The sequence below is a fragment of the Oncorhynchus nerka genome, linkage group LG16 (genome assembly GCF_034236695.1).
Source record: "Oncorhynchus nerka isolate Pitt River linkage group LG16, Oner_Uvic_2.0, whole genome shotgun sequence".
Lineage (NCBI taxonomy): Eukaryota > Metazoa > Chordata > Actinopteri > Salmoniformes > Salmonidae > Oncorhynchus > Oncorhynchus nerka.
The window spans coordinates 6,760,723-6,785,722 of NC_088411.1; the positions used below are offsets into that span (position 1 = coordinate 6,760,723).

Genomic DNA, 25,000 nt, shown 5'->3' on the forward strand with positions numbered 1-25,000 from the left:
TCCCGAGCTGCCCCTCAGTTATGTGGGGATCAGGGTGAGGACTATTAGGCCATGGTCGGCGGAGAAGGTGGATTATCCCAGGACGCGAAGGGGAGGAACTAGGACATTCATGGAGTGGGGTCCACGTCCCGAGCCAGAACCGCCACCATGGACAGACGCCCACCCGGACCCTCCCTATGCTCTTGAGGTGCGTCCCGGAGTCCGCACCTTAGGGGGGGGGGGGTTCTGTCACGCCTTGGTCATTATATTTTGTGTTTTTGGTATAGTTTGGGTAGGCCAGGGTGTGACATGGGTATATATGTTGTGTTTCGTATTGGAGTTTGTATTATTTGGGATTGCGGCTGATTAGGGGTGTGGTATAGGTTTGGCTGCCTGAGGCGGTTCTCAATGAGAGTCAGGTGCTTCTCTTTGTCTCTGATTGGGAACCGTATTTAGGTAGCTTGAGTTCGCGTTGTATTTCGTGGGTGATTGTCCTGTCTTTGTGTATTCACCAGATAGGCTGTATAGTTTCACGTTCCGTCTGTTGTTTTGTATCTCAGTTATTTCATGTATCGCTATTTCCTTTATTAAAGCACATGAGTAACCTACACGCTGCATTTCGGTCCGACTCTCTTCTTTCAACAGACGAACGCCGTTACACCCTTATTGTTATTTTATTGTGTGTTACTTTTTATTTTATACTTAGTTTATTTTGTAAATATTTTCTTAACTCCATTTCTTGAACTGCATTCTTGGTTATGGCCTTGTAAAGTAAGGATTTCACCTGTTGTATTCGGCCCTAGTGACAAATACAATTTTATTTTAAATGTGAAATTTCAGTTATTTTTTTATACATTTGCAAACATCTCTTAAATTCAGTTTTTTGCTTTGTCATTATGGGGTATTGTGTGTCGATTTAAAACAAACAATTTAATACAATTTAGAATAAGGCTGGAACTTAACAAATGTGGAAAATGTCAAGGGGCCTGAATACTTTCCAAATGCACTGTATGAGAGGCCTGTGTTTACCATAGTCCTTATTTTCAGCATTGATCCAAAACCCCTAAAAAAAAAACATTTATTTCCCCATAGGCTTTGACCAACGAGCCATGGCGGAGTTAGGCTCTGTTTCACAATTTTGACTTTGTTATGCATTTAAATAGTTGAATGAGTGATAACACATTTAGGTGACGACTAAACCAGACATGGTTTTTCCATTGGGATTTGGTTGTGCTTTTAGATGGTTGAAAGCATAGTGATGACACATTGGAAATTCAATCTTATTTGATCAACCAAATATTACCCAATTGTCCCAATGGGCCACTACTACCACTTTTAGGGGCCAATACAAAACATTTCCTAGATTCTAGACCTCAGTTGAATCTGGTAACGAATGGTGTGGCTGTTGAACAGGTTGAGGAGACTAAATTACTTGGTGTTACCTTAGATTGTAAACTCATGGTCAAAACATATCGATTCAATGGTTCTAAAGATGTGGAGAGGTCGGTCCGTAATAAAAGAGATTGCTTTGCTTTTTTGACACCACACTCCAAAAAGCAAGTCGTACAGGCTTTAGTTTTGTCTCATTTCGATTATTGTCTAGTCATGTGGTCGAGTGCTGCAAGTAAAGCCCTAGTTAAGCTGCAGCTGGCCCAGAACAGAGCGGCATGTCTTGCTCTTCATTGTAATCAGAGGGCTAATATAAATACTATGCATGTCAGTCTCTCTTGGCTAAGAGTTGAAGAAAGACTGACTGCATCACTTCTTTCTATAAGAAACATGAATGCGTTGAAAATCCCAAATTGTTTGCAGTCAATTTACACACAGCTCTGACACGCACACTTATCCCACCAGACATGCCACCAGGGGTCTTTTCATAGTCCACAAATCCTGAACAAATTCAAGAAAGCATACAGTATTATATAGAGCCCTTATTGCATGGAACTTCATTCCATTTCATTTTGATTAAATAAACAGCAAACCTGGTTTCAAAAAACAGATAAAGCAACACCTCTCCCCAATTTGACCTAGTTAGATTGTGTGTATGTTTTAATAAGGAGGCTACGTGTGCCTATTTTAAATTGATGTAGTTCTGTCCTTGAGCTGTTCTAGTCTATTAATATTCTGTATTATGTCATGTTTCATGTGGAACTCAGGAAGACAAGATAAATCTTTCGCGACAGCTAAATAAATATCAAATTCACCATTGGGCGTTTGTACCCTGGCGCAAATGTCTCTTTCTCCTCACTAAATAAATGAGATCGAAGTTGATAATTGTACATGTGACTTCATGACTGAATTTCAATTAACTGAATGAAGAGGGTGAAATATATTGTTGCTAAATAAAGAAGGATCAAGCATGAGGTTGCCCATGCATTTACCCCACATGATCTTGTTACTAGTTAGCACCATATTGATGACTTTAATGCTAAATGAGTACAGCAGAAACACTGCCGTACAGGTTGGCAGGTCTGACTTCTAGTTACCATGAGATGATTCTGTCCAGGCTCCTTCCGCCTGCCCCTTCGTGGTGGGCTCTTCGTCCTGATGGTTGGAAGGCAAGGCATAACCTGTGGCGACCAGCATCTCAGCCACATTGCCCTGGGGGTCGCTGGCCTCGTCGATCATGGCCACCAGCGCCATACCCTCCCGCTCGCCCAGGATCTCTACCCGCAGGAATCGGTTGCACACCATCCGCCTGAGCATAAGCACAGTCTCTTCTGACCAGACCTCTGCTGTGGGACGCACTCCTATAGGGGGAGGGGTGGGATTGTGTGTGTAACAGGCAATAATTGTTATTATGTGATGAGTTTGTAAGTGATCAGGTTAACACCACCACTATCCCTAAAACACAATTTAATGCACTAGAGATTCCTTTGAGTTTGAGACGAAAAGGAAGGAATCAAAAAGGCATGAAATGGCAATACATTTCTTTATTGCTATAAGGTTGTTATTGACACCTTGGACAAATGGAATGACACATGAATAGATGTCGCCAGAAAAGCAGAAATTCCAGATGAATCAATACATTGAATTGAACATGTAATAGGTCATACCTGCCAGGGCACAAGGGATGGCCTGCATTGGCAGGGCTAGGAGTTCAGAGCTGATGGAACACAGGCGACTCAGCTCCACCTCCTCGGAGTTGCCAAAGTCAATGTAGCCTACACACACCTTCTCTTCAGATGAGTAGGCCAGCACTTTGGCCCTGTACCACTGGTTGTCCTCTGGGAAGGTACACACGGAGAGAGATTGTCATAGAAAATTGCAAGATTGCATTATAATGCTTGTTTTATTCGACAGAACAGAATATTCTGTTAACTATTGTTTGTGTGTTCTACTGAGGATTGGCCTCTGAGATAACACTGACAGAGGAGATTTACGATGTCTTTGGGTGATAAAATCAAAAGAGCATTCCAGAGAACATGAGCTAATGGTTCTGTTCTATGCCGTACCAGGGAGAGAGGGCTCCAGTTTGGAGTAGGAGGGCCAGACACTGGTCTTTACAATGAGAACTGTTGACACAACAGTAAATGTCTGCTATGTTTTATAGATATCTTTCATACAAATATGAACCTTTGTGAACTGTTCCTAAGATCTGCGGTTCGTCATGTAAGTTGAGAAGGGTGTATCTTGGCTATAAAAGATATTTGTACTTTTCTGTTAGTACTTTCAATGGTTCATTAGAGATAGCGCATCATTGAAAGTCAAAAAGGCTATTGCAAAGGTCTTATTATTAAATATGTAGTTTAAGTAGAACTTTGACTGGTGTGTGAAGTTTGGAACTCTCCCCATTTGTTATGCAGAAATATGCCACCACAAGATCACTACCAACCGCGATGAGATCATTGGCTGGCAATGCTCCACAAATTTCCTCAACCAGGTAAAGATTAAGATCAAAGGAGAGAGCTCATGTGTCCTTTATCTGACCGTGTATGTACCCTGAGTGAATGTGAGTACTCTAGCCTGACACAGAATTAGAGAGAGTGTCCTTACCATAGAATAGGGAGCAGCACACTGTGCCAGGGGCAGGTCTGAAGTTTTGGCTGGCTGGGGCCTGAGAGCAGTGGTCTCTCAGTTTCAGATGCAGCTCCTGGATCACACCTGTACAGACATACAACACTCAGCACCCATGATGCAAGAGAATGAATCACCTCCACAGGATTACATTCAATTCACTAGGGCACATTAAAGCAAAACATTTAAAAAACGTTTTTATCAGTACCTCCTAGGGTTGCAAACAGGGATACATGATATATCCGTGAACATATCGGAATCGGACGATAATAGCTAAAAACGCCAAAAATCAGTATCGGCCTGATGTCTAGTTTAACGGCAATTTTAAAAACCGACGTCAAAGCTCCCGTGCATACCTATATGACGTAGGTACATGACGCCACGTAAAATTTTGCGCTACACGTGCAACACAGCATTCCCGAACCTAAACCACAATGTCTGCTGTGTGGATCGAGCAGTCAAAAGGTTGAGCAGTCATTTGTAAGAGTAAGACAATTTCAGCGAGACAACTCAAAGGTGAAATCCATTAAAGCCAAGATAATGGGATTCATTGCCCTTGACAATCAACCGTTCTCTGTCGTGGGTAATATAGGCTTTCGCCCACTGGTCGAGCACCGTTACACACTACCAAGTGCCCTATTTTTCAGATGTTACCCTACCGGAGTCACACAGCAATAGTGTCACTGCTATTAGTTTCACGACATACATACTATGGAATCCCGTTTCTTTGCGTGTCAAAAAAAGATACAGTAGCACTGTCAAAGCTGTACAAAAAAAGTCTGCAAACAAGCAAACCCCGGCCACGAACAACCTGTTTACAATACCGCGTTTGTAATAAAGCATCATTTGTTTCGACCGCAACTTCTGGGGTAGCTAGCTTCAGCTTGGTACCTAACTAACACCAATACAACCAGCCTGAAAACAATGACCAGTAGAAACTGCAGTCATTTTCATTATTCTTAGCAATGATTTAGGAATCCTTGTGAGTAAGTATTAGCAAGGTTGCCACTTGTTGTTCACCTATTGAAATTGAACTTCAGTTCATGAAAATAAATAACTAGCCAGCAACTTAACCCTGTTGCCCAAAGCTAACGTTACAAGTAGCCAGCTAACTTCATCTGGCTCGTGAGGCTCGACCGGACGGCGATGTGAAGCAAGGCACAATAAGGATTAGGCACAATAGTGGAATTTACGGGTTGCCTTCAAAATAAAATTTCCATTGACAGTGATGCAAATGAATACAAATAGTAGAATTATGCAAACTTTTATTTTGAAGGCTAACCGCAAAGTTCAATACTGTGGCTAGCTTTACAGATGGGTCCGACCACCATTAATCAAATAAGAACTGTCTTATAAATTAGGGTTATTTGAGATGACACCTAGATGTCATTTTGCTACGTTTTTGGGGAAAAACATTGTTTGCATCCATAAACTAGCTATCTTTGACCAGCATTGTAGGTGCGCGAGACAACTTTACCAGCATCATAGCATACGTATTGATGAATCGTTGTGACATGAAATACGAGTGATAGAATAATCTGTGTAGTAACTACATAAAACATGTATGAATGTGTTAAATTATGTGACATGCAGTCATATTCAGGTCCTAATTGGTCAACAAGCTTATATTGTATATTTTTCAACAGGCAAAGACCCAAACGGTGTTTTCTAGAAATCCTGGTTGAGAATGAAACGACTGAACAAACTAACAGCGAAACAGCACCGCAAGTGAGTGAAATTAATAGGTTTTGATGATGTTTTACTGGTAATGGGGACATAAGTAAATCCCCCCAAAATAACTCTTTGGTCTGTGCGGTGTGTCTAACCTTTAACTAGACAAGTCAGTTAAGAACAAGTTCTTATTTACAATGACGGCTACCCCGGTCAAACCCGGACGACACAGGGCCAATTGTGCACCGCCCTATGGGACTCCCAATCACGGCCGGATGTGATACAGCCTAGATTCGACCCAGGGACGGTAGTGACGCATTGGAGATGCAGTGCCTTAGACCGCTGCATCCATGTGTGTGTGTTAAATAGTTAACTGTACTAGAATGCTTAAAACAGCAGCAAAAATGTTAAATATCGGTATAGTTTTTTTTGGTAAGGAAAATATCAGATATTGTTACCGGCAAAAAATATAATATCGGTGCATCACTAGTTGCAAAAGGGTTGGAAACTTTACAGAAATGTTCTATGGGAAGTTAAGCCCTGGAATGTGGAATTTTACTTAATTTAAAAAAAAAAATTTAAAGTTCTAACAGCGAACCTTTTTTTGAGGGATACACATTGCAATTCTAGGTCTTGTGGCATTATTTGGTTAAAACTATCCCCTATTCAATGGAATTGCAACCCTCTGCATGCACAGTGCATTCTTCCATCACATGTACAGCTGATTCCCAAGATTTTGCACACTAATGAGACGCTATTGAGCCCACACTACTACACTGTCTGAGCCAAGGACTACATGCTTTCTGGTAAGTTTTGATTAAAATACTGGGTGGGTAAATAATCTCACTGTCAACTGCGTTAATTTCAGCAAACTTAACATGTGTAAATATTTGTATGAACATAAGATTCAACAACAGACAAACTGAACAAGTTCACACAGACATGTGACTAGCAGAATAATGTGTCCCTGAACAAAGGGGGTCAAAATCAAAAGTCAGTCAACGCAGCTGGTGGCCACACCAGACACTAAGCACTGCAGTGCATCTCATGGACTGCACCAGATTTGCCAGTTCTTGCTGTGAGATGTTACCCCACTCTTCCACCAAGGCACCTGCTAGTTCCCAGCCATTTCCGGGGGGGGGGTGGGGGGAATGGGGGAATGGCCCTAGCCCTCGAATCCAGCAGGTCCCAGACGTGCTCAATGGGATTGAGATCCGGCCTCTTCACTGGCCATGGCAGAACACTGAGATTCCGATCTTGCAGGAAATCACGCACAGAACGAACAGCATGGCTGGTGGCATTGTCAAGCTGGAGGGTCATGTCAGGATGAGCCTGCAGGAAGGGTACCACATGAGGGAGGAGGATGTCTTTCCTGTAACGCACAGTGTTGAGATTGCTTGCAATGACAAGCGCAGTCCGATGATGCTGTGAAACACTGCCCGACCATGACGGACCCTCCAGCTCAAAATCGATTCCGCTCCAGAGTAGAGGCCTCGGTGTAACGCTCATTCCTTCGACGATAAATGCAAATCTGACCATCACATAAAACCACGACTCGTTAGTGAATAGCACTTTGTCAATCCTGTCTGGTCCAGCGACGATGGGTTTGTGTCCATAGGCAACGTTGTTGCCGGTGATGTCTGGTGAGGACCTGCCTTACAATAGGCCTACAAGCCCTCAGTCCAGCCCCTTTCAGACGATTGCGGACAGTCTGCGCACTGATGGAGGGATTGTGCATTCCTGGTCTAACTCGGGCAGTTGTTGTTGCCATCCTGTACCTGAACCTGTACCTAAAATGCCACGGGCACTATCGGATGTGGAGACAGTTCACTGCAGCTAATGTAGAAGGAAAAGCTGCGTACATTTGCAAACACTGTGCCAAATCCTATGTGAAGAATGCAACAAAGATGCAGAATCATCTGACCAAGTGGCAAAAGTTCCCTCGGCACTCACAACAAGCAACCTCTGACAAAAGTCCCTCTACTTCCATTTGAGGTGAAAATGATGAATCAGACACCTCATCGATAGCAACAGCTTATGGTCCTCCTGGAATCAGAAGTTTTTTTAATCAATGGAGGAACGTAGTCAGAGAAATCTGATGAATGTCTTGCTCGAGCTGTGTATGCAACTGGTTCACCGCTGACGCTCACAGGCAATGTGTATTGGAAGGGATTTCTGAATGTTCTTCGCCTACACATGTTCTACGCATACACCACTCCAACCAGACATGCTTTATCTACTCATTTGCTAGATGTGGAGTTCAACAGAGTTCAAGTGAAGGTCAAGCAAATCATAGAGAAAGCTGATGGGTGGTCAAATGTTTGTGGGCAAGGAATAATTAACTACATCATCTCCACCCCTCAACCAGTATTCTACAAGAGCACAGACAAGGGATAACAGACACACCGGTTTCTACATTGCAGATGAGCTGAAGGAAATCAATGACCTTGGACCACAGAAGATATTTGCACTGGCGACAGACAATGCTGTGAACGTGAAGGCTGCTTGGTCTAAAGTGGAGGAGTCCTACCCTCACATCACACCCATTGGCTGTGCTGATCATGCATTGAATCTGCTCAAGAACATCATGGCACTGAAAACAATGGATACACTCTACAAGAGAACCAAGGAAATGGTTAGGTATGTGAAGGGTCATCAAGTTATAGCAGCAATCTACCTCGCCAAGCAAAGTGAGACGAATAAGAGCACCACATTGAAGCTGCCCAGCAACACCTGTTGGGGGTGGTGTGTCATGTTTGGCAATCTCCTGGAGGGGAAGGAGTCTATTTAAGAAATAGCCATATCAGTCTGCCGATATGGACAGCCCCATGAAGAGGATCCTCCTGGATGATCTATTTTGGGAGAGGGTGGTAAGCAGCCTGAAACTGCTGAAACCTATAGCAGTGGCCATTGCACAGATTGAGGGAGACAATGTCTCGTCGTTGTCGGTGATCAGGCCTACCACTGTTGTGTCATCAGCAAACTTAATGATGGTGTTGAAGTCGTGCCTGGCCATGCAGTCGTGGGTGAACAGGGAGTACAGGAGGGTACTGAGCACGCACCCTTGTGGAGCTTCAGTGTTGAGGATCAGCGTGGCAGATGTGTTGCCTCACCACCTGGGGGCGGCCCGTCAGGAAGTCCAGGATCCAGTTGCAGAGGGAGGTGTTTAGTCCCAGGATCCTTAGCTTAGTGATAAGCTTTGAGGGTACTATGGTGTTGAACGCTGAGCTGTAGTCAATGAACAGCATTCTCACAGTCCTTTTGTTCAGGTGGGAAAGGGCAGTGTGGAGTGCAATAGAGATTGCATCATCTGTAGATCTGTTTGGGCAGTATGAAATTGGAGTGGGTCTAGGGTTTCTGGGATATTGGTGTTGATGTGAGCCATTACCAACCTTTCAATGCACTTTATGGCCATGGACGTGAGTGCTACGGGTCTGTAGTCATTTAGGCAGGTTGCCTTTGTGTTCTTGCGCACAGGGACTATGGTGGTCTGCTTGAAACATGTTGGTAGTACAGACTCAATCAGGGACATGTTGAAAATATCAGTGAAGACACCTGCCAGTTGGGTCAGCACATGCCCGGAGCACACGTCCTGGTAATCCGTCTGGCCCCGCATGCTTGTGTATTTTGACCTGTTTAAAGGTCTTACTCACGTCAGCTATGGAGAGCGTGATCACACAGTTGTCCGGAACAGCTGATGCACTCATGCATGCCTCAGTGTTGCTTGCCTCGAAGCGAGCATAGAAGTGATTTAGCTCGTCTGGTAGGCTCAGGTCACTGGGCAGCTAACGGCTGTGCTTCCCTTTGTAGTCTGTAATAGTTTGCAAGCCCTGTCACATAAGACGAGCGTCAGAGCCGGTGTAGTATGATTCAATCTTAGTCCTGTATTAACGCTTTGCCGATTTGATGGTTCGTCGCAGGACATAGCAGGATTTCTTGTAAACTTCCGTGTTAAAGTCCCGCACCTTGAAAGCGGCAGCTCTACCCTTTAGCTCAGTGCGAATGTTGCCTGTAATCCATGGCTTCTGGTTGGGGTATGTACGTACAGTCACTGTGGGGACAACGTCCTCGATGCAATTATTGATAAAGCCAGTGACTGATGTGGTGTAATCCTCAATGCCATCGGAAGAATTCCGGAACATGTTCCAGTCTGTGATAGCAAAACAGTCCTGTAGCTTAGCATCTGCATCACCTGACCACTTTTTTATAGACCGAGTCACTGGTGCTACCTGCTTTCATTTTTGCTCATAAGCAGGAATCGGGAGGATAGAGTTGTTGTCGGATTTACCAAATGGAGGGCGAGGGAGAGCTTTGGACACGTTTCTGTGTGTGGAGTACAGGTGATATCGAATTTTATTCCCTCTGGTTGCACATTTAACATGTTGATAGAGATTAGGTAGAACGGATTTAAGTTTCCCTGCATTAAAGTCTCCGGCCACTAGGAGCACCGCCTCTGGGTGAGTGGTTTCCTGTTTGCTTATTTCCTTATACAGCTGTGAGTGCGGTCTTAGTGCCAGCATCTGTTTATTGTAAAGTGGCTGCTCCACTGGATGTCATAAGGTGAATGCACCAATTTGTAAGTCGCTCTGGATAAGAGCGTCTGCTAAATGACTTAAATGTAAATGTAATCTGTCTGTGGTGGTAAATAAACAGCCACGAAAAGAACAGCTGAAAACTCTCTAGGCAAGTAGTGTGGCCTGCAATTTATCACAATATACTCTACTTCAGGCGAGCAAAATCTAGAGCCACCAGATGCAACCCTAAATCCGTAAACATAGGCACCCTCAGATATTATCCTAACCAACTTGCCCTCCAAATGCACCTCTGCTGTTTTCAATCGGTATCTCAGCTATCACTGCCTCAATGCCTGCATTCGCTATGGGTCCGCGGTCAAACACTCCCTAAAACACTTCTGCGAGCAAGCCTTCCTAATCGGCCTGGCCCGGGTATCCTGGAAGGATATTGACCTCATCCCGTCAGTCGAGGATGCCTGGTCGTTCTTTAACAAGTAATTTCCTCAACAAATAAGTATGCCCCTTTCAAATAATGTAGAACTAAGAACAGAAATAGACCTTGGTTCACTCCAGACCTGACTGCCCTCGACCAGGACAAAAACAACCTGTGGCGTTCTGCACTAGCATCAAATAGTCCCCGCAATATGCAACTTTCAGGGAAGTCAGGAACCAATACACGCAGTCAGTCAGGAAAGCAAAGGCTAGCTAATTTCAAACAGAAATTTGCATTCTGTAGCTCCAAAAGGAGCAGAAATTTGCATACTGTAACTCCAAAAGGTTTAAGGACATAAGTCCATGGAGAATAAGAGCACCTACTCCCAGCTGCCCACTGCACTGAGGCGAGGTAACACTGTCACCACCGAAAAATCCACGATAATCGATAAGCATCTCTACACGGCTGGCCATGCTTTCCTCCTGGCAAACCCAACCCCGGCCAACAGCTCCGCAACCCCCGCAGCTACTTGCCCAAGCCTCCCCTTCATCCAAATTCAGATAGCAGATGTTCAGAAAGCACTGCAAAACCTGGACCCGTACAAATCAGCTGGGCTAGACAATCTGCAACCTCTATTTCTGAAACTATCCGCCGCCATTGTCGCGACCCTTATTACCAGCCTGTTCAACCTCTTTCGTATCGTCTGAGATCCCCAAGGATTGGAAAGGTGCCACGGTCATCCCCCTCTTCAAAGGGGAGACACTCTAGACCCAAACTGCTACAGACCTATATCCATCCTGCCCTGCCTTTCTAAAGTCTTCGAAAGCAAAGTTAACCATTTCAAATCCCACCATACCTTCTCCACTGTGCAATCCGGTTTCCGAGCTGGTCACGGGTGCACCTCAGCCACGCTCAAGGTACTAAACAATATCATAACTGCCATCGATAAAAGACAATACTGTGCAGCAGTCTTCATCGACCTGACCAAGGCTTTCGACTCTGTCAATCACCATATTCTTATTGGCGGACTCAACAGCCTTGGTTTCTCAAATGACTGCCTCGCCTGGTTCACCAACTACTTCTCAGACAGAGTTCAGTGTGTCAAATTGGAGGGCCTGTTGTCCGGACCTCTGGCAGTCTCCATGGGGGTAGCACAGGCTTCAATTCTCGGGCCGACTCTTCTCTGTACATATCAACGATGCTGCTCTTGCTGCGGGTGATTCCCTGATCCACCCCTACGCAGACGACATCATTCTGTATACATCTGGCCCTTCTTTGGACACTGTTAACTAACCTCCAAACGAGCTTCAATGCCATACAACACTCCTTCCGTGGCCTCCAACTGCTCTTAAACGAGAGTAAAACCAAATGCATGCTTTTCAACCGTTCGCTGCCCGCACCCGCCTGCCTGACTAGCATCACTACTCTGACGGTTCTGAATATGTGAATATTAGAATATGTGGACAACAACAAATACCTAGGTGTCTGGCTAGACTGTAAACTCTCCTTCCAGACTCATATTAAACATCTTCAATCCAAAATTAAATCTAGAATCGGCATCCTATTTCGCAAAAAAAGCCTCCTTCACTCACGCCACCATACATACCCTCGTAAAACTGACCATCCTACCGATCCTCGACTTGAGCGATCTCATCTACAAAATAGCTTCAAATATTCTACTCGGCAAACTGGATGCTGTGCATAGCCCATCTGTAAATAGCCCACCCAATCTATCTACCTCATCCCCATATTTATTTACTTTTATGCTCTTTTACACCAGTACTTGTACTTGCACATCATCTGCTCATCTATTCACTCGTGTTAATTTGCTAAATTGTAATTACGCCGCTACTATGGCCTATTTATTGCCTTACCTCCTCATGCCATTTGCACACACTGTACATAGACTCTTTTCTATTGTGTTATTGAATGTACGCTTGTTTATTCCATGTGTAACTCTGTTGTTGTTTGTCACACTGCTTTGCTTTATCTTGGCCAGGTCGCAGTTGTAAATGAGAACTTGTTCTCAACTAGCTTACCTGGTGAAATAAAGATGAAATCAAATTGAAAAAATTCACAACTAATAAATGGTGTGGAAATTGGTTGGTGACTAAACTCCTTGGAGTAACCCTAGATTGTAAACTGTCATTGTCAAAACATGCTGATACAACAGTAGCTAAGATAGGGAGAAATCTGTCCATAATAAAGTGCTGCATTCTTAACAGCACTATCAACAAGGTACATTTACACATTATGGAACAGCGGGGACTGAAGAGACAGGAACACACACAAATGATAATACATGCACTCTACAAACGTACACATGGATTTTGTATTTTAGATATGTGGTAGTACAGTAGTGGTCTGAGGGAACACACAAGTAATATCTTAAATTGTAAAACTGCCTTATTGTTGCTGGACTCCAGGAAGAGTAGCTGTTGCCATGATAACAGCTAATGAGGATCCTTAATAAAACACAAATAAAGAAATTAAGCAAAAGCGTATTGATGGGTTGTACTCACTGGCGTTGTCCAGTTTCTGACAGATGATGTCGTAAGGTGACTGCAGGTGCGTCACCATGGCAGCGAAGGTGTCTCCCAGTCCCTGGGTCAGAGGGTCAGGTGGCTGTGCCTCCATGTTCTTGTTCTTACCCCCCGACTGGCGGCGGAAGTTTTCCAGGGACGCACTCACCAGGGAGTCTGGCGCAGAGGGGAGCAAAGGGGGAATAGCTACTAAATATTAAAACAAACTGGAGAAAACCTTTACCTTGTTAAATTTGCTGAAAAGAAACGCAGTCGACAGTGAGACAACGTTTCTTTTTGAGTTACATGTGAAAATATTTGTATGAACATAAGATTAAACAGACAAACTTAACAAGTTGCACAGACATGTGACTAACAGACATGGAATAATGTGTCCCTGAACAAAGGGGGATTGAGAGCCGGGCTCCTCGCTGGCCATGGCAGAACACAGACATTCCTGTCTTGCAGCCATACGAGCAGTATGGCTGGTGGCATTGTCATGCTAGAGGGTCATGTCAGGATGAGCCTGCAGGAAGGGTACCACATGAGGGAGGAGGATGTCTTCCCTGTAATGTTCAGCGTTGAAATTTCCTGCAATGACAACAAGCTCAGCCCGATGATGCTGTGACACACTGCCCCAGACCATGACGGACCCTCCACATCGATCCCGCTCCAGAGTACAGGCCTCGGTGTAACGCACATTCCTTCGACGATAAACGCGAATCTGACCATCACCCCTGGTGACACAAAACCGCGACTCGTCAGTGAAGAGCACTTTTTGCCAGTCCTGTCTGGTCCAGTGACGATGGGTTTGTGCCCATAGGCAACGTTGTTGCCGGTGATGTCCATTGAGGACCTGCCTTACAATAGGCCTACAAGCCCTCAGTCCAGCCTCTTTCAGCCTATTGCGGACAGTCTGTGCACTGATGGAGGGATTGTGCTTCCCTGGTGTAACTCGGGCAGTTGTTAACATCCTGTACCTGTCCCGCAGGTGTGATGTTCGGATGTACCGATCCTGTGCAGGTGTCGTTACACTTGGTCTGCCATTGCGAGGACGATCAGCTGTCTATCCTGTCTCCCTGTAGCGCTGTCTTAGGCGTCTCACAGTACGGCCACATCTGCAGTCCTCATGCCTCCTTGCAGCATGCCTAAGGCACGTTCATGCAGATGAGCAGGGACCCTGGGCATATTTATTTTGGTGTTTTTCAGGGACAGTAGAAAGGCCTCTCTAGTGTCCTAAGTTTTCATAACTGTGACCTTAATTGCCTACCGTCTGTAAGCTGTTAGTGTCTTAATGACCGTTCCACAGGAGCATGTTCATTAATTGTTTATGGTTCATTGAACAAGCATGGGAAACAGTGTTAAAACCCTTTACAATGAAGATCTGTGAAGTTATTGGGTTTTCACAAATTAACTTTGAAAGACAGGGTCCTGAAAAGGGGACGCTTCTTTTTTTGCTGAGTTTAGTATAAGACAACACATTTCAGCAGGAATTTGAATCAGAATCCAATTATTATTATGGAATTTGGAAAAACTGTTGCAAAATGGTGACAAAATAAAATGGACACTGCTCACCAACGTCCTGTTCTGCGCGTTTCTTATTGACGTCCTCCCTCACAGCATAACCTTGGTCCATGAGGAAAGTGCTCAGCTGTTTTCCTGTCAGAGAAAGATAAGGTGTTTACATGGCAGACATGAAGACAGACAACGTGAAAAGCACTTCAATAGTCATACAAAGGACAATAGACATAAAAAGGGGAGTATGGTTACTATATTATAGTGTTAAAGTCAGTTAAGCATTCAGCGATACAAACATGAGAAAAAAATTGAATGATGCAAAGACATCCATATAGTTCAAAGCGACACTGTAGGACAAATTACGCTGTATACGGACGGAGAGCTGTACTCCAATAGGAGCGCCCAAACAGATGCTCAAGGTTCCTAAAACTAATCATGCTTAGGTTTATTATGGAGATTTAAACGTGGTGATTCAGTCTTTCACCTTCTATTATTCACTGTAGCCAACTGACCATAGCCTTCCTGTGATACAGTACCGATAGGAGTCAGCAGGATGTCCACTGCGTAGGTGCGGTCATTCTCCTGTGTGTCCACCACAGTGAGTGTCAGGCTCTTTCCAGCCACCAGCTGTCTCACAGCCATGCAACACACTCCCATCCAGCTGTCAGTCACCGGTGTTATCCCGGCGACGCTGCACTCCAAAGCCTGCAAGAAAAAGCTTGTGGTAAATAAAGGTGAACAAGTGCAATTCATCAAGAATAAATACGCATTTGAAATAAAATAGGGCAGGAAATATTTGGGCATTGAATATTACTCCTTGGAAACAGATGAATTTGGAGAGGGAAAATTAACTTCAGTGCACACAATTTCACCCCTTGACTTTTTCCACATTGTTACTTTACAGCCTTATTCTAAAATCTACACACAATAACCTATATCAATGAAGCAAAACATTTTTTTTTGTAAATGTATTAAAAATAAAACAAATAACACATTTACATAAGTATTCAGACCCTTTACTCAGTACTTTGTCAAAGCACCATTGGCAGAGATTACAACCTCGAGTCTTCTTGGGTATGAAGCTACAAGCTTGGCACACCTGTATTTGGGGAGTTTCTCCCATTCTTCTCTGCAGATCCTCTCAAGCTCTGTCACGTTGGATGGGGAGAGTCGCTGCACAGCTATTTTAAGGTCTCTCCAGAGATGTTGGGTTCAAGTCCGGGCTCTGGCTGGGCCACTCAAGGACATTCAGAGACACTCCTGCGTTGTCTTGGCTGTGTGCTTAGGGTCATTGTCCTGTTGGAAGGTGAACCTTCACCCCAATCTGAAGTTCTGAGCGCTCTGGATCAGGAACCTTCACCCCAGTCTGATAACCTGCTCAGGACTTCAAAGATCTCTCTGTACTTTGCTCTGTTCATCTTTGCCTTGATCCTGACTAGTCTCCCATGCCCTGCGACAGATAAACATCCCCACAGCATGATGCAGCCACCACCATGCTTCACCATAGGGATGGTGTCAGGTTTCCTACAGACCTGACACTTGGCATTCAGGCCAAAGTGTTCAACCTTGGTTTCATCATACCAGAGAATCTTGTTTCTCTTGGTCTGAGTCTTTAGGTGCCTTTTGCCGAACCCCAACCGGGCTGTCACATGCTTTTTACTGAGGAGTGGCTTCCGTCTGGCCACTACCATAAAGGCTTAATTGGTGGAGTGCTGCAGAGATGGGAGAAACTTCTGAAGGTTCTCCCATCTCCACAGAGGAACTCTAGAGCTCTGTCAGAGTGACCATCGGGTTCTTGGTCACCTCCCTGACCAAAGCCCTTCTCCCCAGATTGCTCAGTTGGCCGGGCAGCCAGCTCAAAACTTCTTTCATTTAAGAACAGAGGCCACTGTGCTTGGGGACGTTCAATGCTGCAGTAATGTTTTGGCACCCTTCCCCAGATCTGTGCCTCAACACAATCCTGTCTCGGAGCTCTACGGACAATCCATTCGACCTCATTTCGTGTTTTTTGCTCTGACATGCACTGTCAACTGTGTGACCTTAAAAAGACAGGTGTGTGCCTTTCCAAATCATGCCTAATCATATGAACTTACCAGAGGTAGACTCCAATCAAGTTGTAGAAACATCTCAAAGATGATCAATGAAAACAGGATGCACCTAAGCTCCATTTCGAGTCTCATAGCAAACAGTCTGAATACTTATGTAAATATACCTTATTTACATAAGTATTCAGACTGTTTGCTGTGAGACTCGAAATGGAGCTTAGGTGCATCTTTTTATTTTTTAAATACATTTTCAAAAATGTCTAAAACCCTGTTTTTACTTTGTCATTATGGAGTATTGTGTGCAGATTTCTGAGGAAATTGTTTTATTTAATACAATTTAGAATAAGGCCGTTACAAAATGGAAAAAGTCAAGGGGTCTGACTACTTTTCGAAGGCACCGTATACAAAAGTATATGGACACCCCTTCAAATTAGTGGATTCAGCTAAGTGTATGAAATTGAGCACACAGCAATCCAATCGCCATAGACAAACATGGGCAGTAGAACGGCCTTACTGAAGAGCTCAGTGACACCGTCATAGGATGCCACATTTCCAACAAGTCAGTTTGTCAAATTAGAGCTACCCCCGTCAACTGTAAATGCTATTATTGTGAAGTGGAAATGTCTAGGAGCAACAACGGCTCAACCGTGAAGTGGTAGGCCACACAAGCTCCCAGAACGGGACAGACTAGTGCTGCATAGCTAGTAAAAAACGTCTGTCCTCGGTTGCGACACTCACTACAAAGTTCCAAACTGCCCCTGGAAGCAACATCAGCACAAGAACTGTTCATCTAGAGCTTCATTAAATGGGTTTCCATGGCCAAGCAGCCACACACAAGCCAAAGATCACCATGCGCAACGCCAAGTTTCGGCTGGAGTGGTGTAAAGCTCGCCGCCATTGGACTCCGGAGCAGTGGAAGTGCATTCTCCGGAGTGATGAATCACACATATCCATCTGACAGTCCGATGAACGAATCTGGGTTTGGTGGAAGCCAGGAGAACTCTACTTCTCAAAGAACTGAGGTGAATTTTCACAATGAACTCACACATGGTGGAATGGGTTCAATGCTGGCAGCGAGGGGCTTGATCCGATCCAGTGTCACATCTTCTTCGTTTCCAAAGTCAATGTAGAGAACTTTAGCATTTCCATCATCTGCAGCTACAGACTGGACAACACCTCTGTACCAGTTCTAGAGAGGGAGATAAGCAAAGGATTAGATAGTATGGATTTTTAAAGCCTCTAAGTAGTATTTTCACAACTGCATTTTTTCAAATTTTCCTCAGTGTTCTCCATCACCTGATCCAAGGAGTATTTGACGGCACAGACCTCTCCGGTGTCGGGCTTGTAGTCTGTCCCTAGCGAGCCACCGTTGGTCTTCTGCAGTTCCACAGTAACGGCTCTCAGAGCCTCAACCAGCTCTGGGCTTTGGACGTGAATGAAAAACCTACCAGGGCTATGCAGCTCCACCACAGACACCTTATGCCACAGACAACCAGGAGGAGAGAAGACTTCATCCGAGTACACAAACACAATGAGACTCAACATACTACAATTGATAATGTTGGCCTATGTACCTACAGGACAATCGTCATTGTGTGGGTGGAACATTAAGGTATGTTGGATTAGTTTGTACACCGCAGCCACTGCCAGCTAGCCTACAAAGTCAACAACGCAGCCACTGCCAGCTAGCCTACTTCAGCAGTACTGTATCATTTTAATTATTTAGGTCAATAAGATTCTTGCTACGTAAGCTTAACTTTCTGAACATTCGAGACGTGTAGTCCACTTGTCATTCCAATCTCCTTTGCATTAGCGTAGCCTCTTCTGTAGCCTGTCAACTATGTGTCTGTCTATCCCTGTTCTCTCCTCTCTGCACAGACCATACAAACGCTCCACACCGCGTGGCCGCGGCCACCCTAATCTGGTGGTCCCAGCGCGCACGACCCACGTGGAGTTCCAGGTCTCCGGTAGCCTCTGGAACTGCCGATCTGCGGCCAACAAGGCAGAGTTCATCTCAGCCTATGCCTCCCTCCAGTCCCTCGACTTCTTGGCACTGACGGAAACATGGATCACCACAGATAACACTGCTACTCCTACTGCTCTCTCTTCGTCCGCCCACGTGTTCTCGCACACCCCGAGAGCTTCTGGTCAGCGGGGTGGTGGCACCGGGATCCTCATCTCTCCCAAGTGGTCATTCTCTCTTTCTCCCCTTACCCATCTGTCTATCGCCTCCTTTGAATTCCATGCTGTCACAGTTACCAGCCCTTTCAAGCTTAACATCCTTATCATTTATCGCCCTCCAGGTTCCTCGGAGAGTTCATCAATGAGCTTGATGCCTTGATAAGCTCCTTTCCTGAGGACGGCTCACCTCTCACAGTTCTGGGCGACTTTAACCTCCCCACGTCTACCTTTGACTCATTCCTCTCTGCCTCCTTCTTTCCACTCCTCTCCTCTTTTGACCTCACCCTCTCACCTTCCCCCTACTCACAAGGCAGGCAATACGCTCGACCTCATCTTTACTAGATGCTGTTCTTCCACTAACCTCATTGCAACTCCCTCCAAGTCTCCGACCACTACCTTGTATCCTTTTCCCTCTCGCTCTCATCCAACACTTCCCACACTGCCCCTACTCGGATGGTATCGCGCCGTCCCAACCTTCGCTCTCTCTCCCCCGCTACTCTCTCCTCTTTCATCCTATCATCTCTTCCCTCTGCTCAAACCTTCTCCAACCCATCTCCTGATTCTGCCTCCTCAACCCTCCTCTCCTCCCTTTCTGCATCCTTTGACTCTCTATGTCCCCTATCCTCCAGGCCGGCTCGGTCCTCCCCTCCCGCTCCGTGGCTCGACGACTCATTGCGAGCTCACAGAACAGGGCTCCGGGCAGCCGAGCGGAAATGGAGGAAAACTCGCCTCCCTGCGGACCTGGCATCCTTTCACTCCCTCTCTACATTTTCCTCTTCTGTCTCTGCTGCTAAAGCCACTTTCTACCACTCTAAATTCCAAGCATCTGCCTCTAACCCTAGGAAGCTCTTTGCCACCTTCTCCTCCCTCCTGAATCCCCCTCCCTCCCCCCCTCCTCCCTCTCTGCAGATGACTTCGTCAACCATTTTGAAAAGAAGGTCGACGACATCTGATCCTCGTTTGCTAAGTCAACGACACCGCTGGTTCTGCTCACACTGCCCTACCCTGTGCTCTGACCTCTTTCTCCCCTCTCTCTCCAGATGAAATCTCGCGTCTTGTGACGGCCGGCCGCCCAACAACCTGCCCGCTTGACCCTATCCCCTCCTCTCTTCTCCAGACCATTTCCGGAGACCTTCTCCCTTACCTCACCTCGCTCATCAACTCATCCCTGACCGCTGGCTACGTCCCTTCCGTCTTCAAGAGAGCGAGAGTTGCACCCCCTTCTGAAAAAACCTACACTCGATCCCTCCGATGTCAACAACTACAGACCAGTATCCCTTCTTTCTTTTCTCTCCAAAACTCTTGAACGTGCCGTCCTTGGCCAGCTCTCCCGCTATCTCTCTCAGAATGACCTTCTTGATCCAAATCAGTCAGGTTTCAAGACTAGTCATTCAACTGAGACTGCTCTTCTCTGTATCACGGAGGCGCTCCGCACTGCTAAAGCTAACTCTCTCTCCTCTGCTCTGATCCTTCTAGACCTATCGGCTGCCTTCGATACTGTGAACCATCAGATCCTCCTCTCCACCCTCTCCGAGTTGGGCATCTCCGGCGCGGCCCACGCTTGGATTGCGTCCTACCTGACAGGTCGCTCCTACCAGGTGGCGTGGCGAGAATCTGTCTCCTCACCACGCGCTCTGACCACTGGCGTCCCCCAGGGCTCTGTTCTAGGCCCTCTCCTATTCTCGCTATACACCAAGTCACTTGGCTCTGTCATAACCTCACATGGTCTCTCCTATCATTGCTATGCAGACGACACACAATTAATCTTCTCCTTTCCCCCTTCTGATGACCAGGTGGCGAATCGCATCTCTGCATGTCTGGCAGACATATCAGTGTGGATGACGGATCACCACCTCAAGCTGAACCTCGGCAAGACGGAGCTGCTCTTCCTCCCGGGGAAGGACTGCCCGTTCCATGATCTCGCCATCACGGTTGACAACTCCATTGTGTCCTCGTCCCAGAGCGCTAAGAACCTTGGCGTGATCCTGGACAACACCCTGTCGTTCTCAACTAACATCAAGGCGGTGGCCCGTTCCTGTAGGTTCATGCTCTACAACATCCGCAGAGTACGACCCTGCCTCACACAGGAAGCGGCGCAGGTCCTAATCCAGGCACTTGTCATCTCCCGTCTGGATTACTGCAACTCGCTGTTGGCTGGGCTCCCTGCCTGTGCCATTAAACCCCTACAACTCATCCAGAACGCCGCAGCCCGTCTGGTGTTCAACCTTCCCAAGTTCTCTCACGTCACCCCGCTCCTCCGCTCTCTCCACTGGCTTCCAGTTGAAGCTCGCATCCGCTACAAGACCATGGTGCTTGCCTACGGAGCTGTGAGGGGAACGGCACCTCAGTACCTCCAGGCTCTGATCAGGCCCTACACCCAAACAAGGGCACTGCGTTCATCCACCTCTGGCCTGCTCGCCTCCCTACCACTGAGGAAGTACAGTTCCCGCGCAGCCCAGTCAAAACTGTTCGCTGCTCTGGCCCCCCAATGGTGGAACAAACTCCCTCACGACGCCAGGACAGCGGAGTCAATCACCACCTTCCGGAGACACCTGAAACCCCACCTCTTTCAGGAATACCTAGGATAGGCTAAAGTAATCCTTCTCACCCCCCCCTTTAAAAGATTTAGATGCACTATTGTAAAGTGGCTGTTCCACTGGATGTCTTAAGGTGAACGCACCAATTTGTAAGTCGCTCTGGATAAGAGCGTCTGCTAAATGACTTAAATGTAAAATGTAAATGTACACCTGTGCATTGTTCTAACATCAGACATTGCCATAGCATATTTTCTAAACATGCATAAAAAATAAGATAAGTCATTAATTCTGCCTCTTAAATTCTTTCAACGGTGACCTTTTAGGTCAGACTTTTTCCCAGACCTAAACATGACCTCAGGAGGACATTAAAGGAGCTGGCCAGAGCACAAACCTGAATTTCCATTCCTTTGGTGATGTCATTCTTACGGAGGTCCCGCAGGTACACTCGCTGGGAGCAAGTCACATCACCGTTGTTCACCTGCAAACGCCAGGTAACTAACTGTGTTACAGATCTCAAAATAATGTTCTCCTCAGTTGACTGGTCACATGTACTAATAAATTCCATACAGTTGCCTGTCAAATATATAGTCAGCCCTGCACAATTCAATATTTTTTCTATGTAGAAGAAGAAAAAAACTTAATTCACATGTATATTTGCTTGATTTACTAACACACAGGAACAAGAAAAAAAATGGTCTGGACAAAATTACTAATTTACTGTGTAATTTCACGTGCAGTAAAGTGCAAGGGTGCCAATATCTTTGACCTCAACTGTACAAGTACATGAACTGCAAAGTGAAAGGTTCAACAAATTGTATGAGGGGTAGGAATGGGCGGATTTCTCCATGCCCTTCTCCGGCCGTTGTAATGGTAAGCTCAACGTTGAAAAATGTTGTGCTACTATACCAACCCTACCCTATTATACCAGCCCTACCCTATTATAACAACTTGACCCTAGTATACAAACCCTACAATATTATACCAACCTGACCCTAACATACCAACCCGACCCTATTATACCAGCCTGGCCCTACCACACCACACCTATTATACCAACTTGACACTAGTATACAAACCCTACAATATTATACCAACCTGACCCTACTATACCAAGCTGACCCTAACATACCAACCCGACCCTATTATACCAGCCTGACCCTACCACACCACACCTACCCTAAAAACCCGACCCTTATACCAAAATGACCCTACTATACCAATCCGACCCTATTATACCAACCCGACTATACCGAACCTACCCTATTATACCAACCCTACCATATCACCCTAACTCTATTATACCAACCCGACTATACAAACCCGACCCTATTATACCAACCCGACCCTACCACACCAACCCGACCCTAACATACCAGCCTGGCCCTACCACACCACACCTACCCTAACAACCCGACCCTTATACCAAAATGACCCTACTATACCAACCCGACTATACCAACCAGACTATACCAAACCTACCCTATTATACCAACCCTACCATATCAACCTCACTATTATACCAACCTGACCCTATTATGCCAACCGGACCCTATTATACCAAACCTACCCTACCCTACCAACCTGACCCTACTACACCAACCCTACCCTACCATACCAACCTTACTCTACTATAACAACCCTACCAACCAGACCCTACCATACCAACCTGACCCTACCATACCCGACTATACCAATTGAACACGATGGGTAGATTAACAAAATGTTCATCTTTCATTTGCTGTATTGGACTTGTTAACTTCTTATGGCTGGGGGGGCAGTATTGAGTAGCTTGGATGAATAAGGTGCCTAAAGTAAACGGCCTGCTCCTCAATCTCAGTTGCTAATATATGCATATTATTAGTAGTATTGGATAGAAAACTCTCTAAATTTTCTAAAACTGTTTGAATGATGTCTGTGAGTATAACAGAACTCATATTGGCAGGCAAAATCCTGAGTTAAAATCAAAACAGGAAGTCAGAAATCTGAGCTTTGTATATATTCACCGGAGTCCCCAATGAAATCCCCTTGAGATGTGAATGATGTTGCACTGCCTAGGGGTTCCACTAGATGTCAACCATCAATAGAAATAATGAGACTATGGTGTTGTGGGAGTGAATGATAGCAGAATCTGTCAGGTGTCTGGCAGTCAGCCATTTTCTGATCATGCTTATTCCTCATGGTAGTCACTTGCGTTCCATTGCTCACGAAGACAAGAAGGAATAGTCCAGTTGGAACTTTATTGAAGCTATATGTTAAAAACATCCTAATGATTGATTCTGTACTTAGTTTGAAATGTTTCTTCGACCGGTAATATCACTTTTTGAAGTTTTTGTCTGATATAACGCTGACCAGAATGAGCGTTTGGATATGTACACCAAACGCACTAACAAAAGAAGGTATTCGGAACATAAATAAAGGACATTTTAGAACAAAACAAACATTTGTGGACCTGGGATTCCTGGAGTGTATTCTGATGTAGATCATCAAAAGGTAAGGGAATATTTATCATGTAATTTCTTGTTTATGTTGACGTCAACATGGCAGCTATTGTGACAAATATTTCTGAGCGCCGTCTTATTGCATGGCTGGCTTATTCCGTAAAGTTTTTTTAAAATCAGACACAGCGGTTGCATTAAAGAGATGTATATCTATAATTACATGTGTTTAATTTATACTCATCATAAATGTAGATTATAATACTTTTGTTGAATGATGTGCCTATGCAAAAATCACTAGATGTTTTTGGAACTAGTGAATGTAACGCGCCAATGTAAACTCATATTTTGATAAATATGAACTTTATCAAACAAAACATACATGTATGTCACCCCGCTCCTCCGCTCTCTCCACTGGCTTCCAGTTGAAGCTCGCATCCGCTACAAGACCATGGTGCTTGCCTACGGAGCTGTGAGGGGAACGGCACCTCAGTACCTCCAGGCTCTGATCAGGCCCTACACCCAAACAAGGGCACTGCGTTCATCCACCTCTGGCCTGCTCGCCTCCCTACCACTGAGGAAGTACAGTTCCCGCGCAGCCCAGTCAAAACTGTTCGCTGCTCTGGCCCCCCAATGGTGGAACAAACTCCCTCACGACGCCAGGACAGCGGAGTCAATCACCACCTTCCGGAGACACCTGAAACCCCACCTCTTTAAGGAATACCTAGGATAGGATAAAGTAATCCTTCTCACCCCCCTTAAAAGATTTAGATGCACTATTGTAAAGTAGCTGTTCCACTGGATGGCATAAGGTGAACGCATCAATTTGTAAGTCGCTCTGGATAATAGCGTCTGCTAAATGACTTAAATGTAAAATGTAAATGTATTGTGTAACATGAAGTCCTATTAGTGTCATCTGATGAAGATCAAAGGTTAGTGATTCATTTTATCTTTATTTCTGCTTTTTGAAACTCCTCTCTTTGGCTGGGAAAAAAATGGCTTTGTTTTTCTGTGGCTATGTGGTGACCTAACATAATCGTTTGCTGTGTTTTTGCTGTAAAGCATATTTGAAATCGGACACTGTGGTGGGATTAACAACGAGAATAGCTTTAAAATGGTATGAGATACATGTATGTTTGAGGAATGTT

The 25,000-nt window shown here is 45.3% G+C and overlaps 1 protein-coding gene across 6 annotated transcripts in view; it reads right to left on the reverse strand.

Moving 5' to 3' along the window:
• tdrd1 (tudor domain containing 1) overlaps nucleotides 1-25,000 on the reverse strand; it is a 76,390-nt gene that overhangs the window by 40,345 nt on the left and 11,045 nt on the right. For 3 of the 6 annotated variants that reach the window (XM_065002379.1, XM_065002376.1, XM_065002375.1), the window contains exons 7-15: nucleotides 21,809-21,895; nucleotides 17,996-18,175; nucleotides 17,745-17,888; nucleotides 15,167-15,359; nucleotides 14,712-14,795; nucleotides 13,137-13,343; nucleotides 3,976-4,083; nucleotides 3,036-3,206; nucleotides 2,466-2,729 (exon numbers count right to left, since the gene is read on the reverse strand). In XM_065002379.1, coding sequence (XP_064858451.1) covers nucleotides 2,466-2,729; nucleotides 3,036-3,206; nucleotides 3,976-4,083; nucleotides 13,137-13,343; nucleotides 14,712-14,795; nucleotides 15,167-15,359; nucleotides 17,745-17,888; nucleotides 17,996-18,175; nucleotides 21,809-21,895 — 1,438 coding nt within the window. The remainder of the gene's footprint in view (nucleotides 1-2,465; nucleotides 2,730-3,035; nucleotides 3,207-3,975; nucleotides 4,084-13,136; nucleotides 13,344-14,711; nucleotides 14,796-15,166; nucleotides 15,360-17,744; nucleotides 17,889-17,995; nucleotides 18,176-21,808; nucleotides 21,896-25,000) is intronic. The other 3 variants (XM_029684445.2, XM_065002377.1, XM_065002378.1) reach the window with 3 other exon arrangements.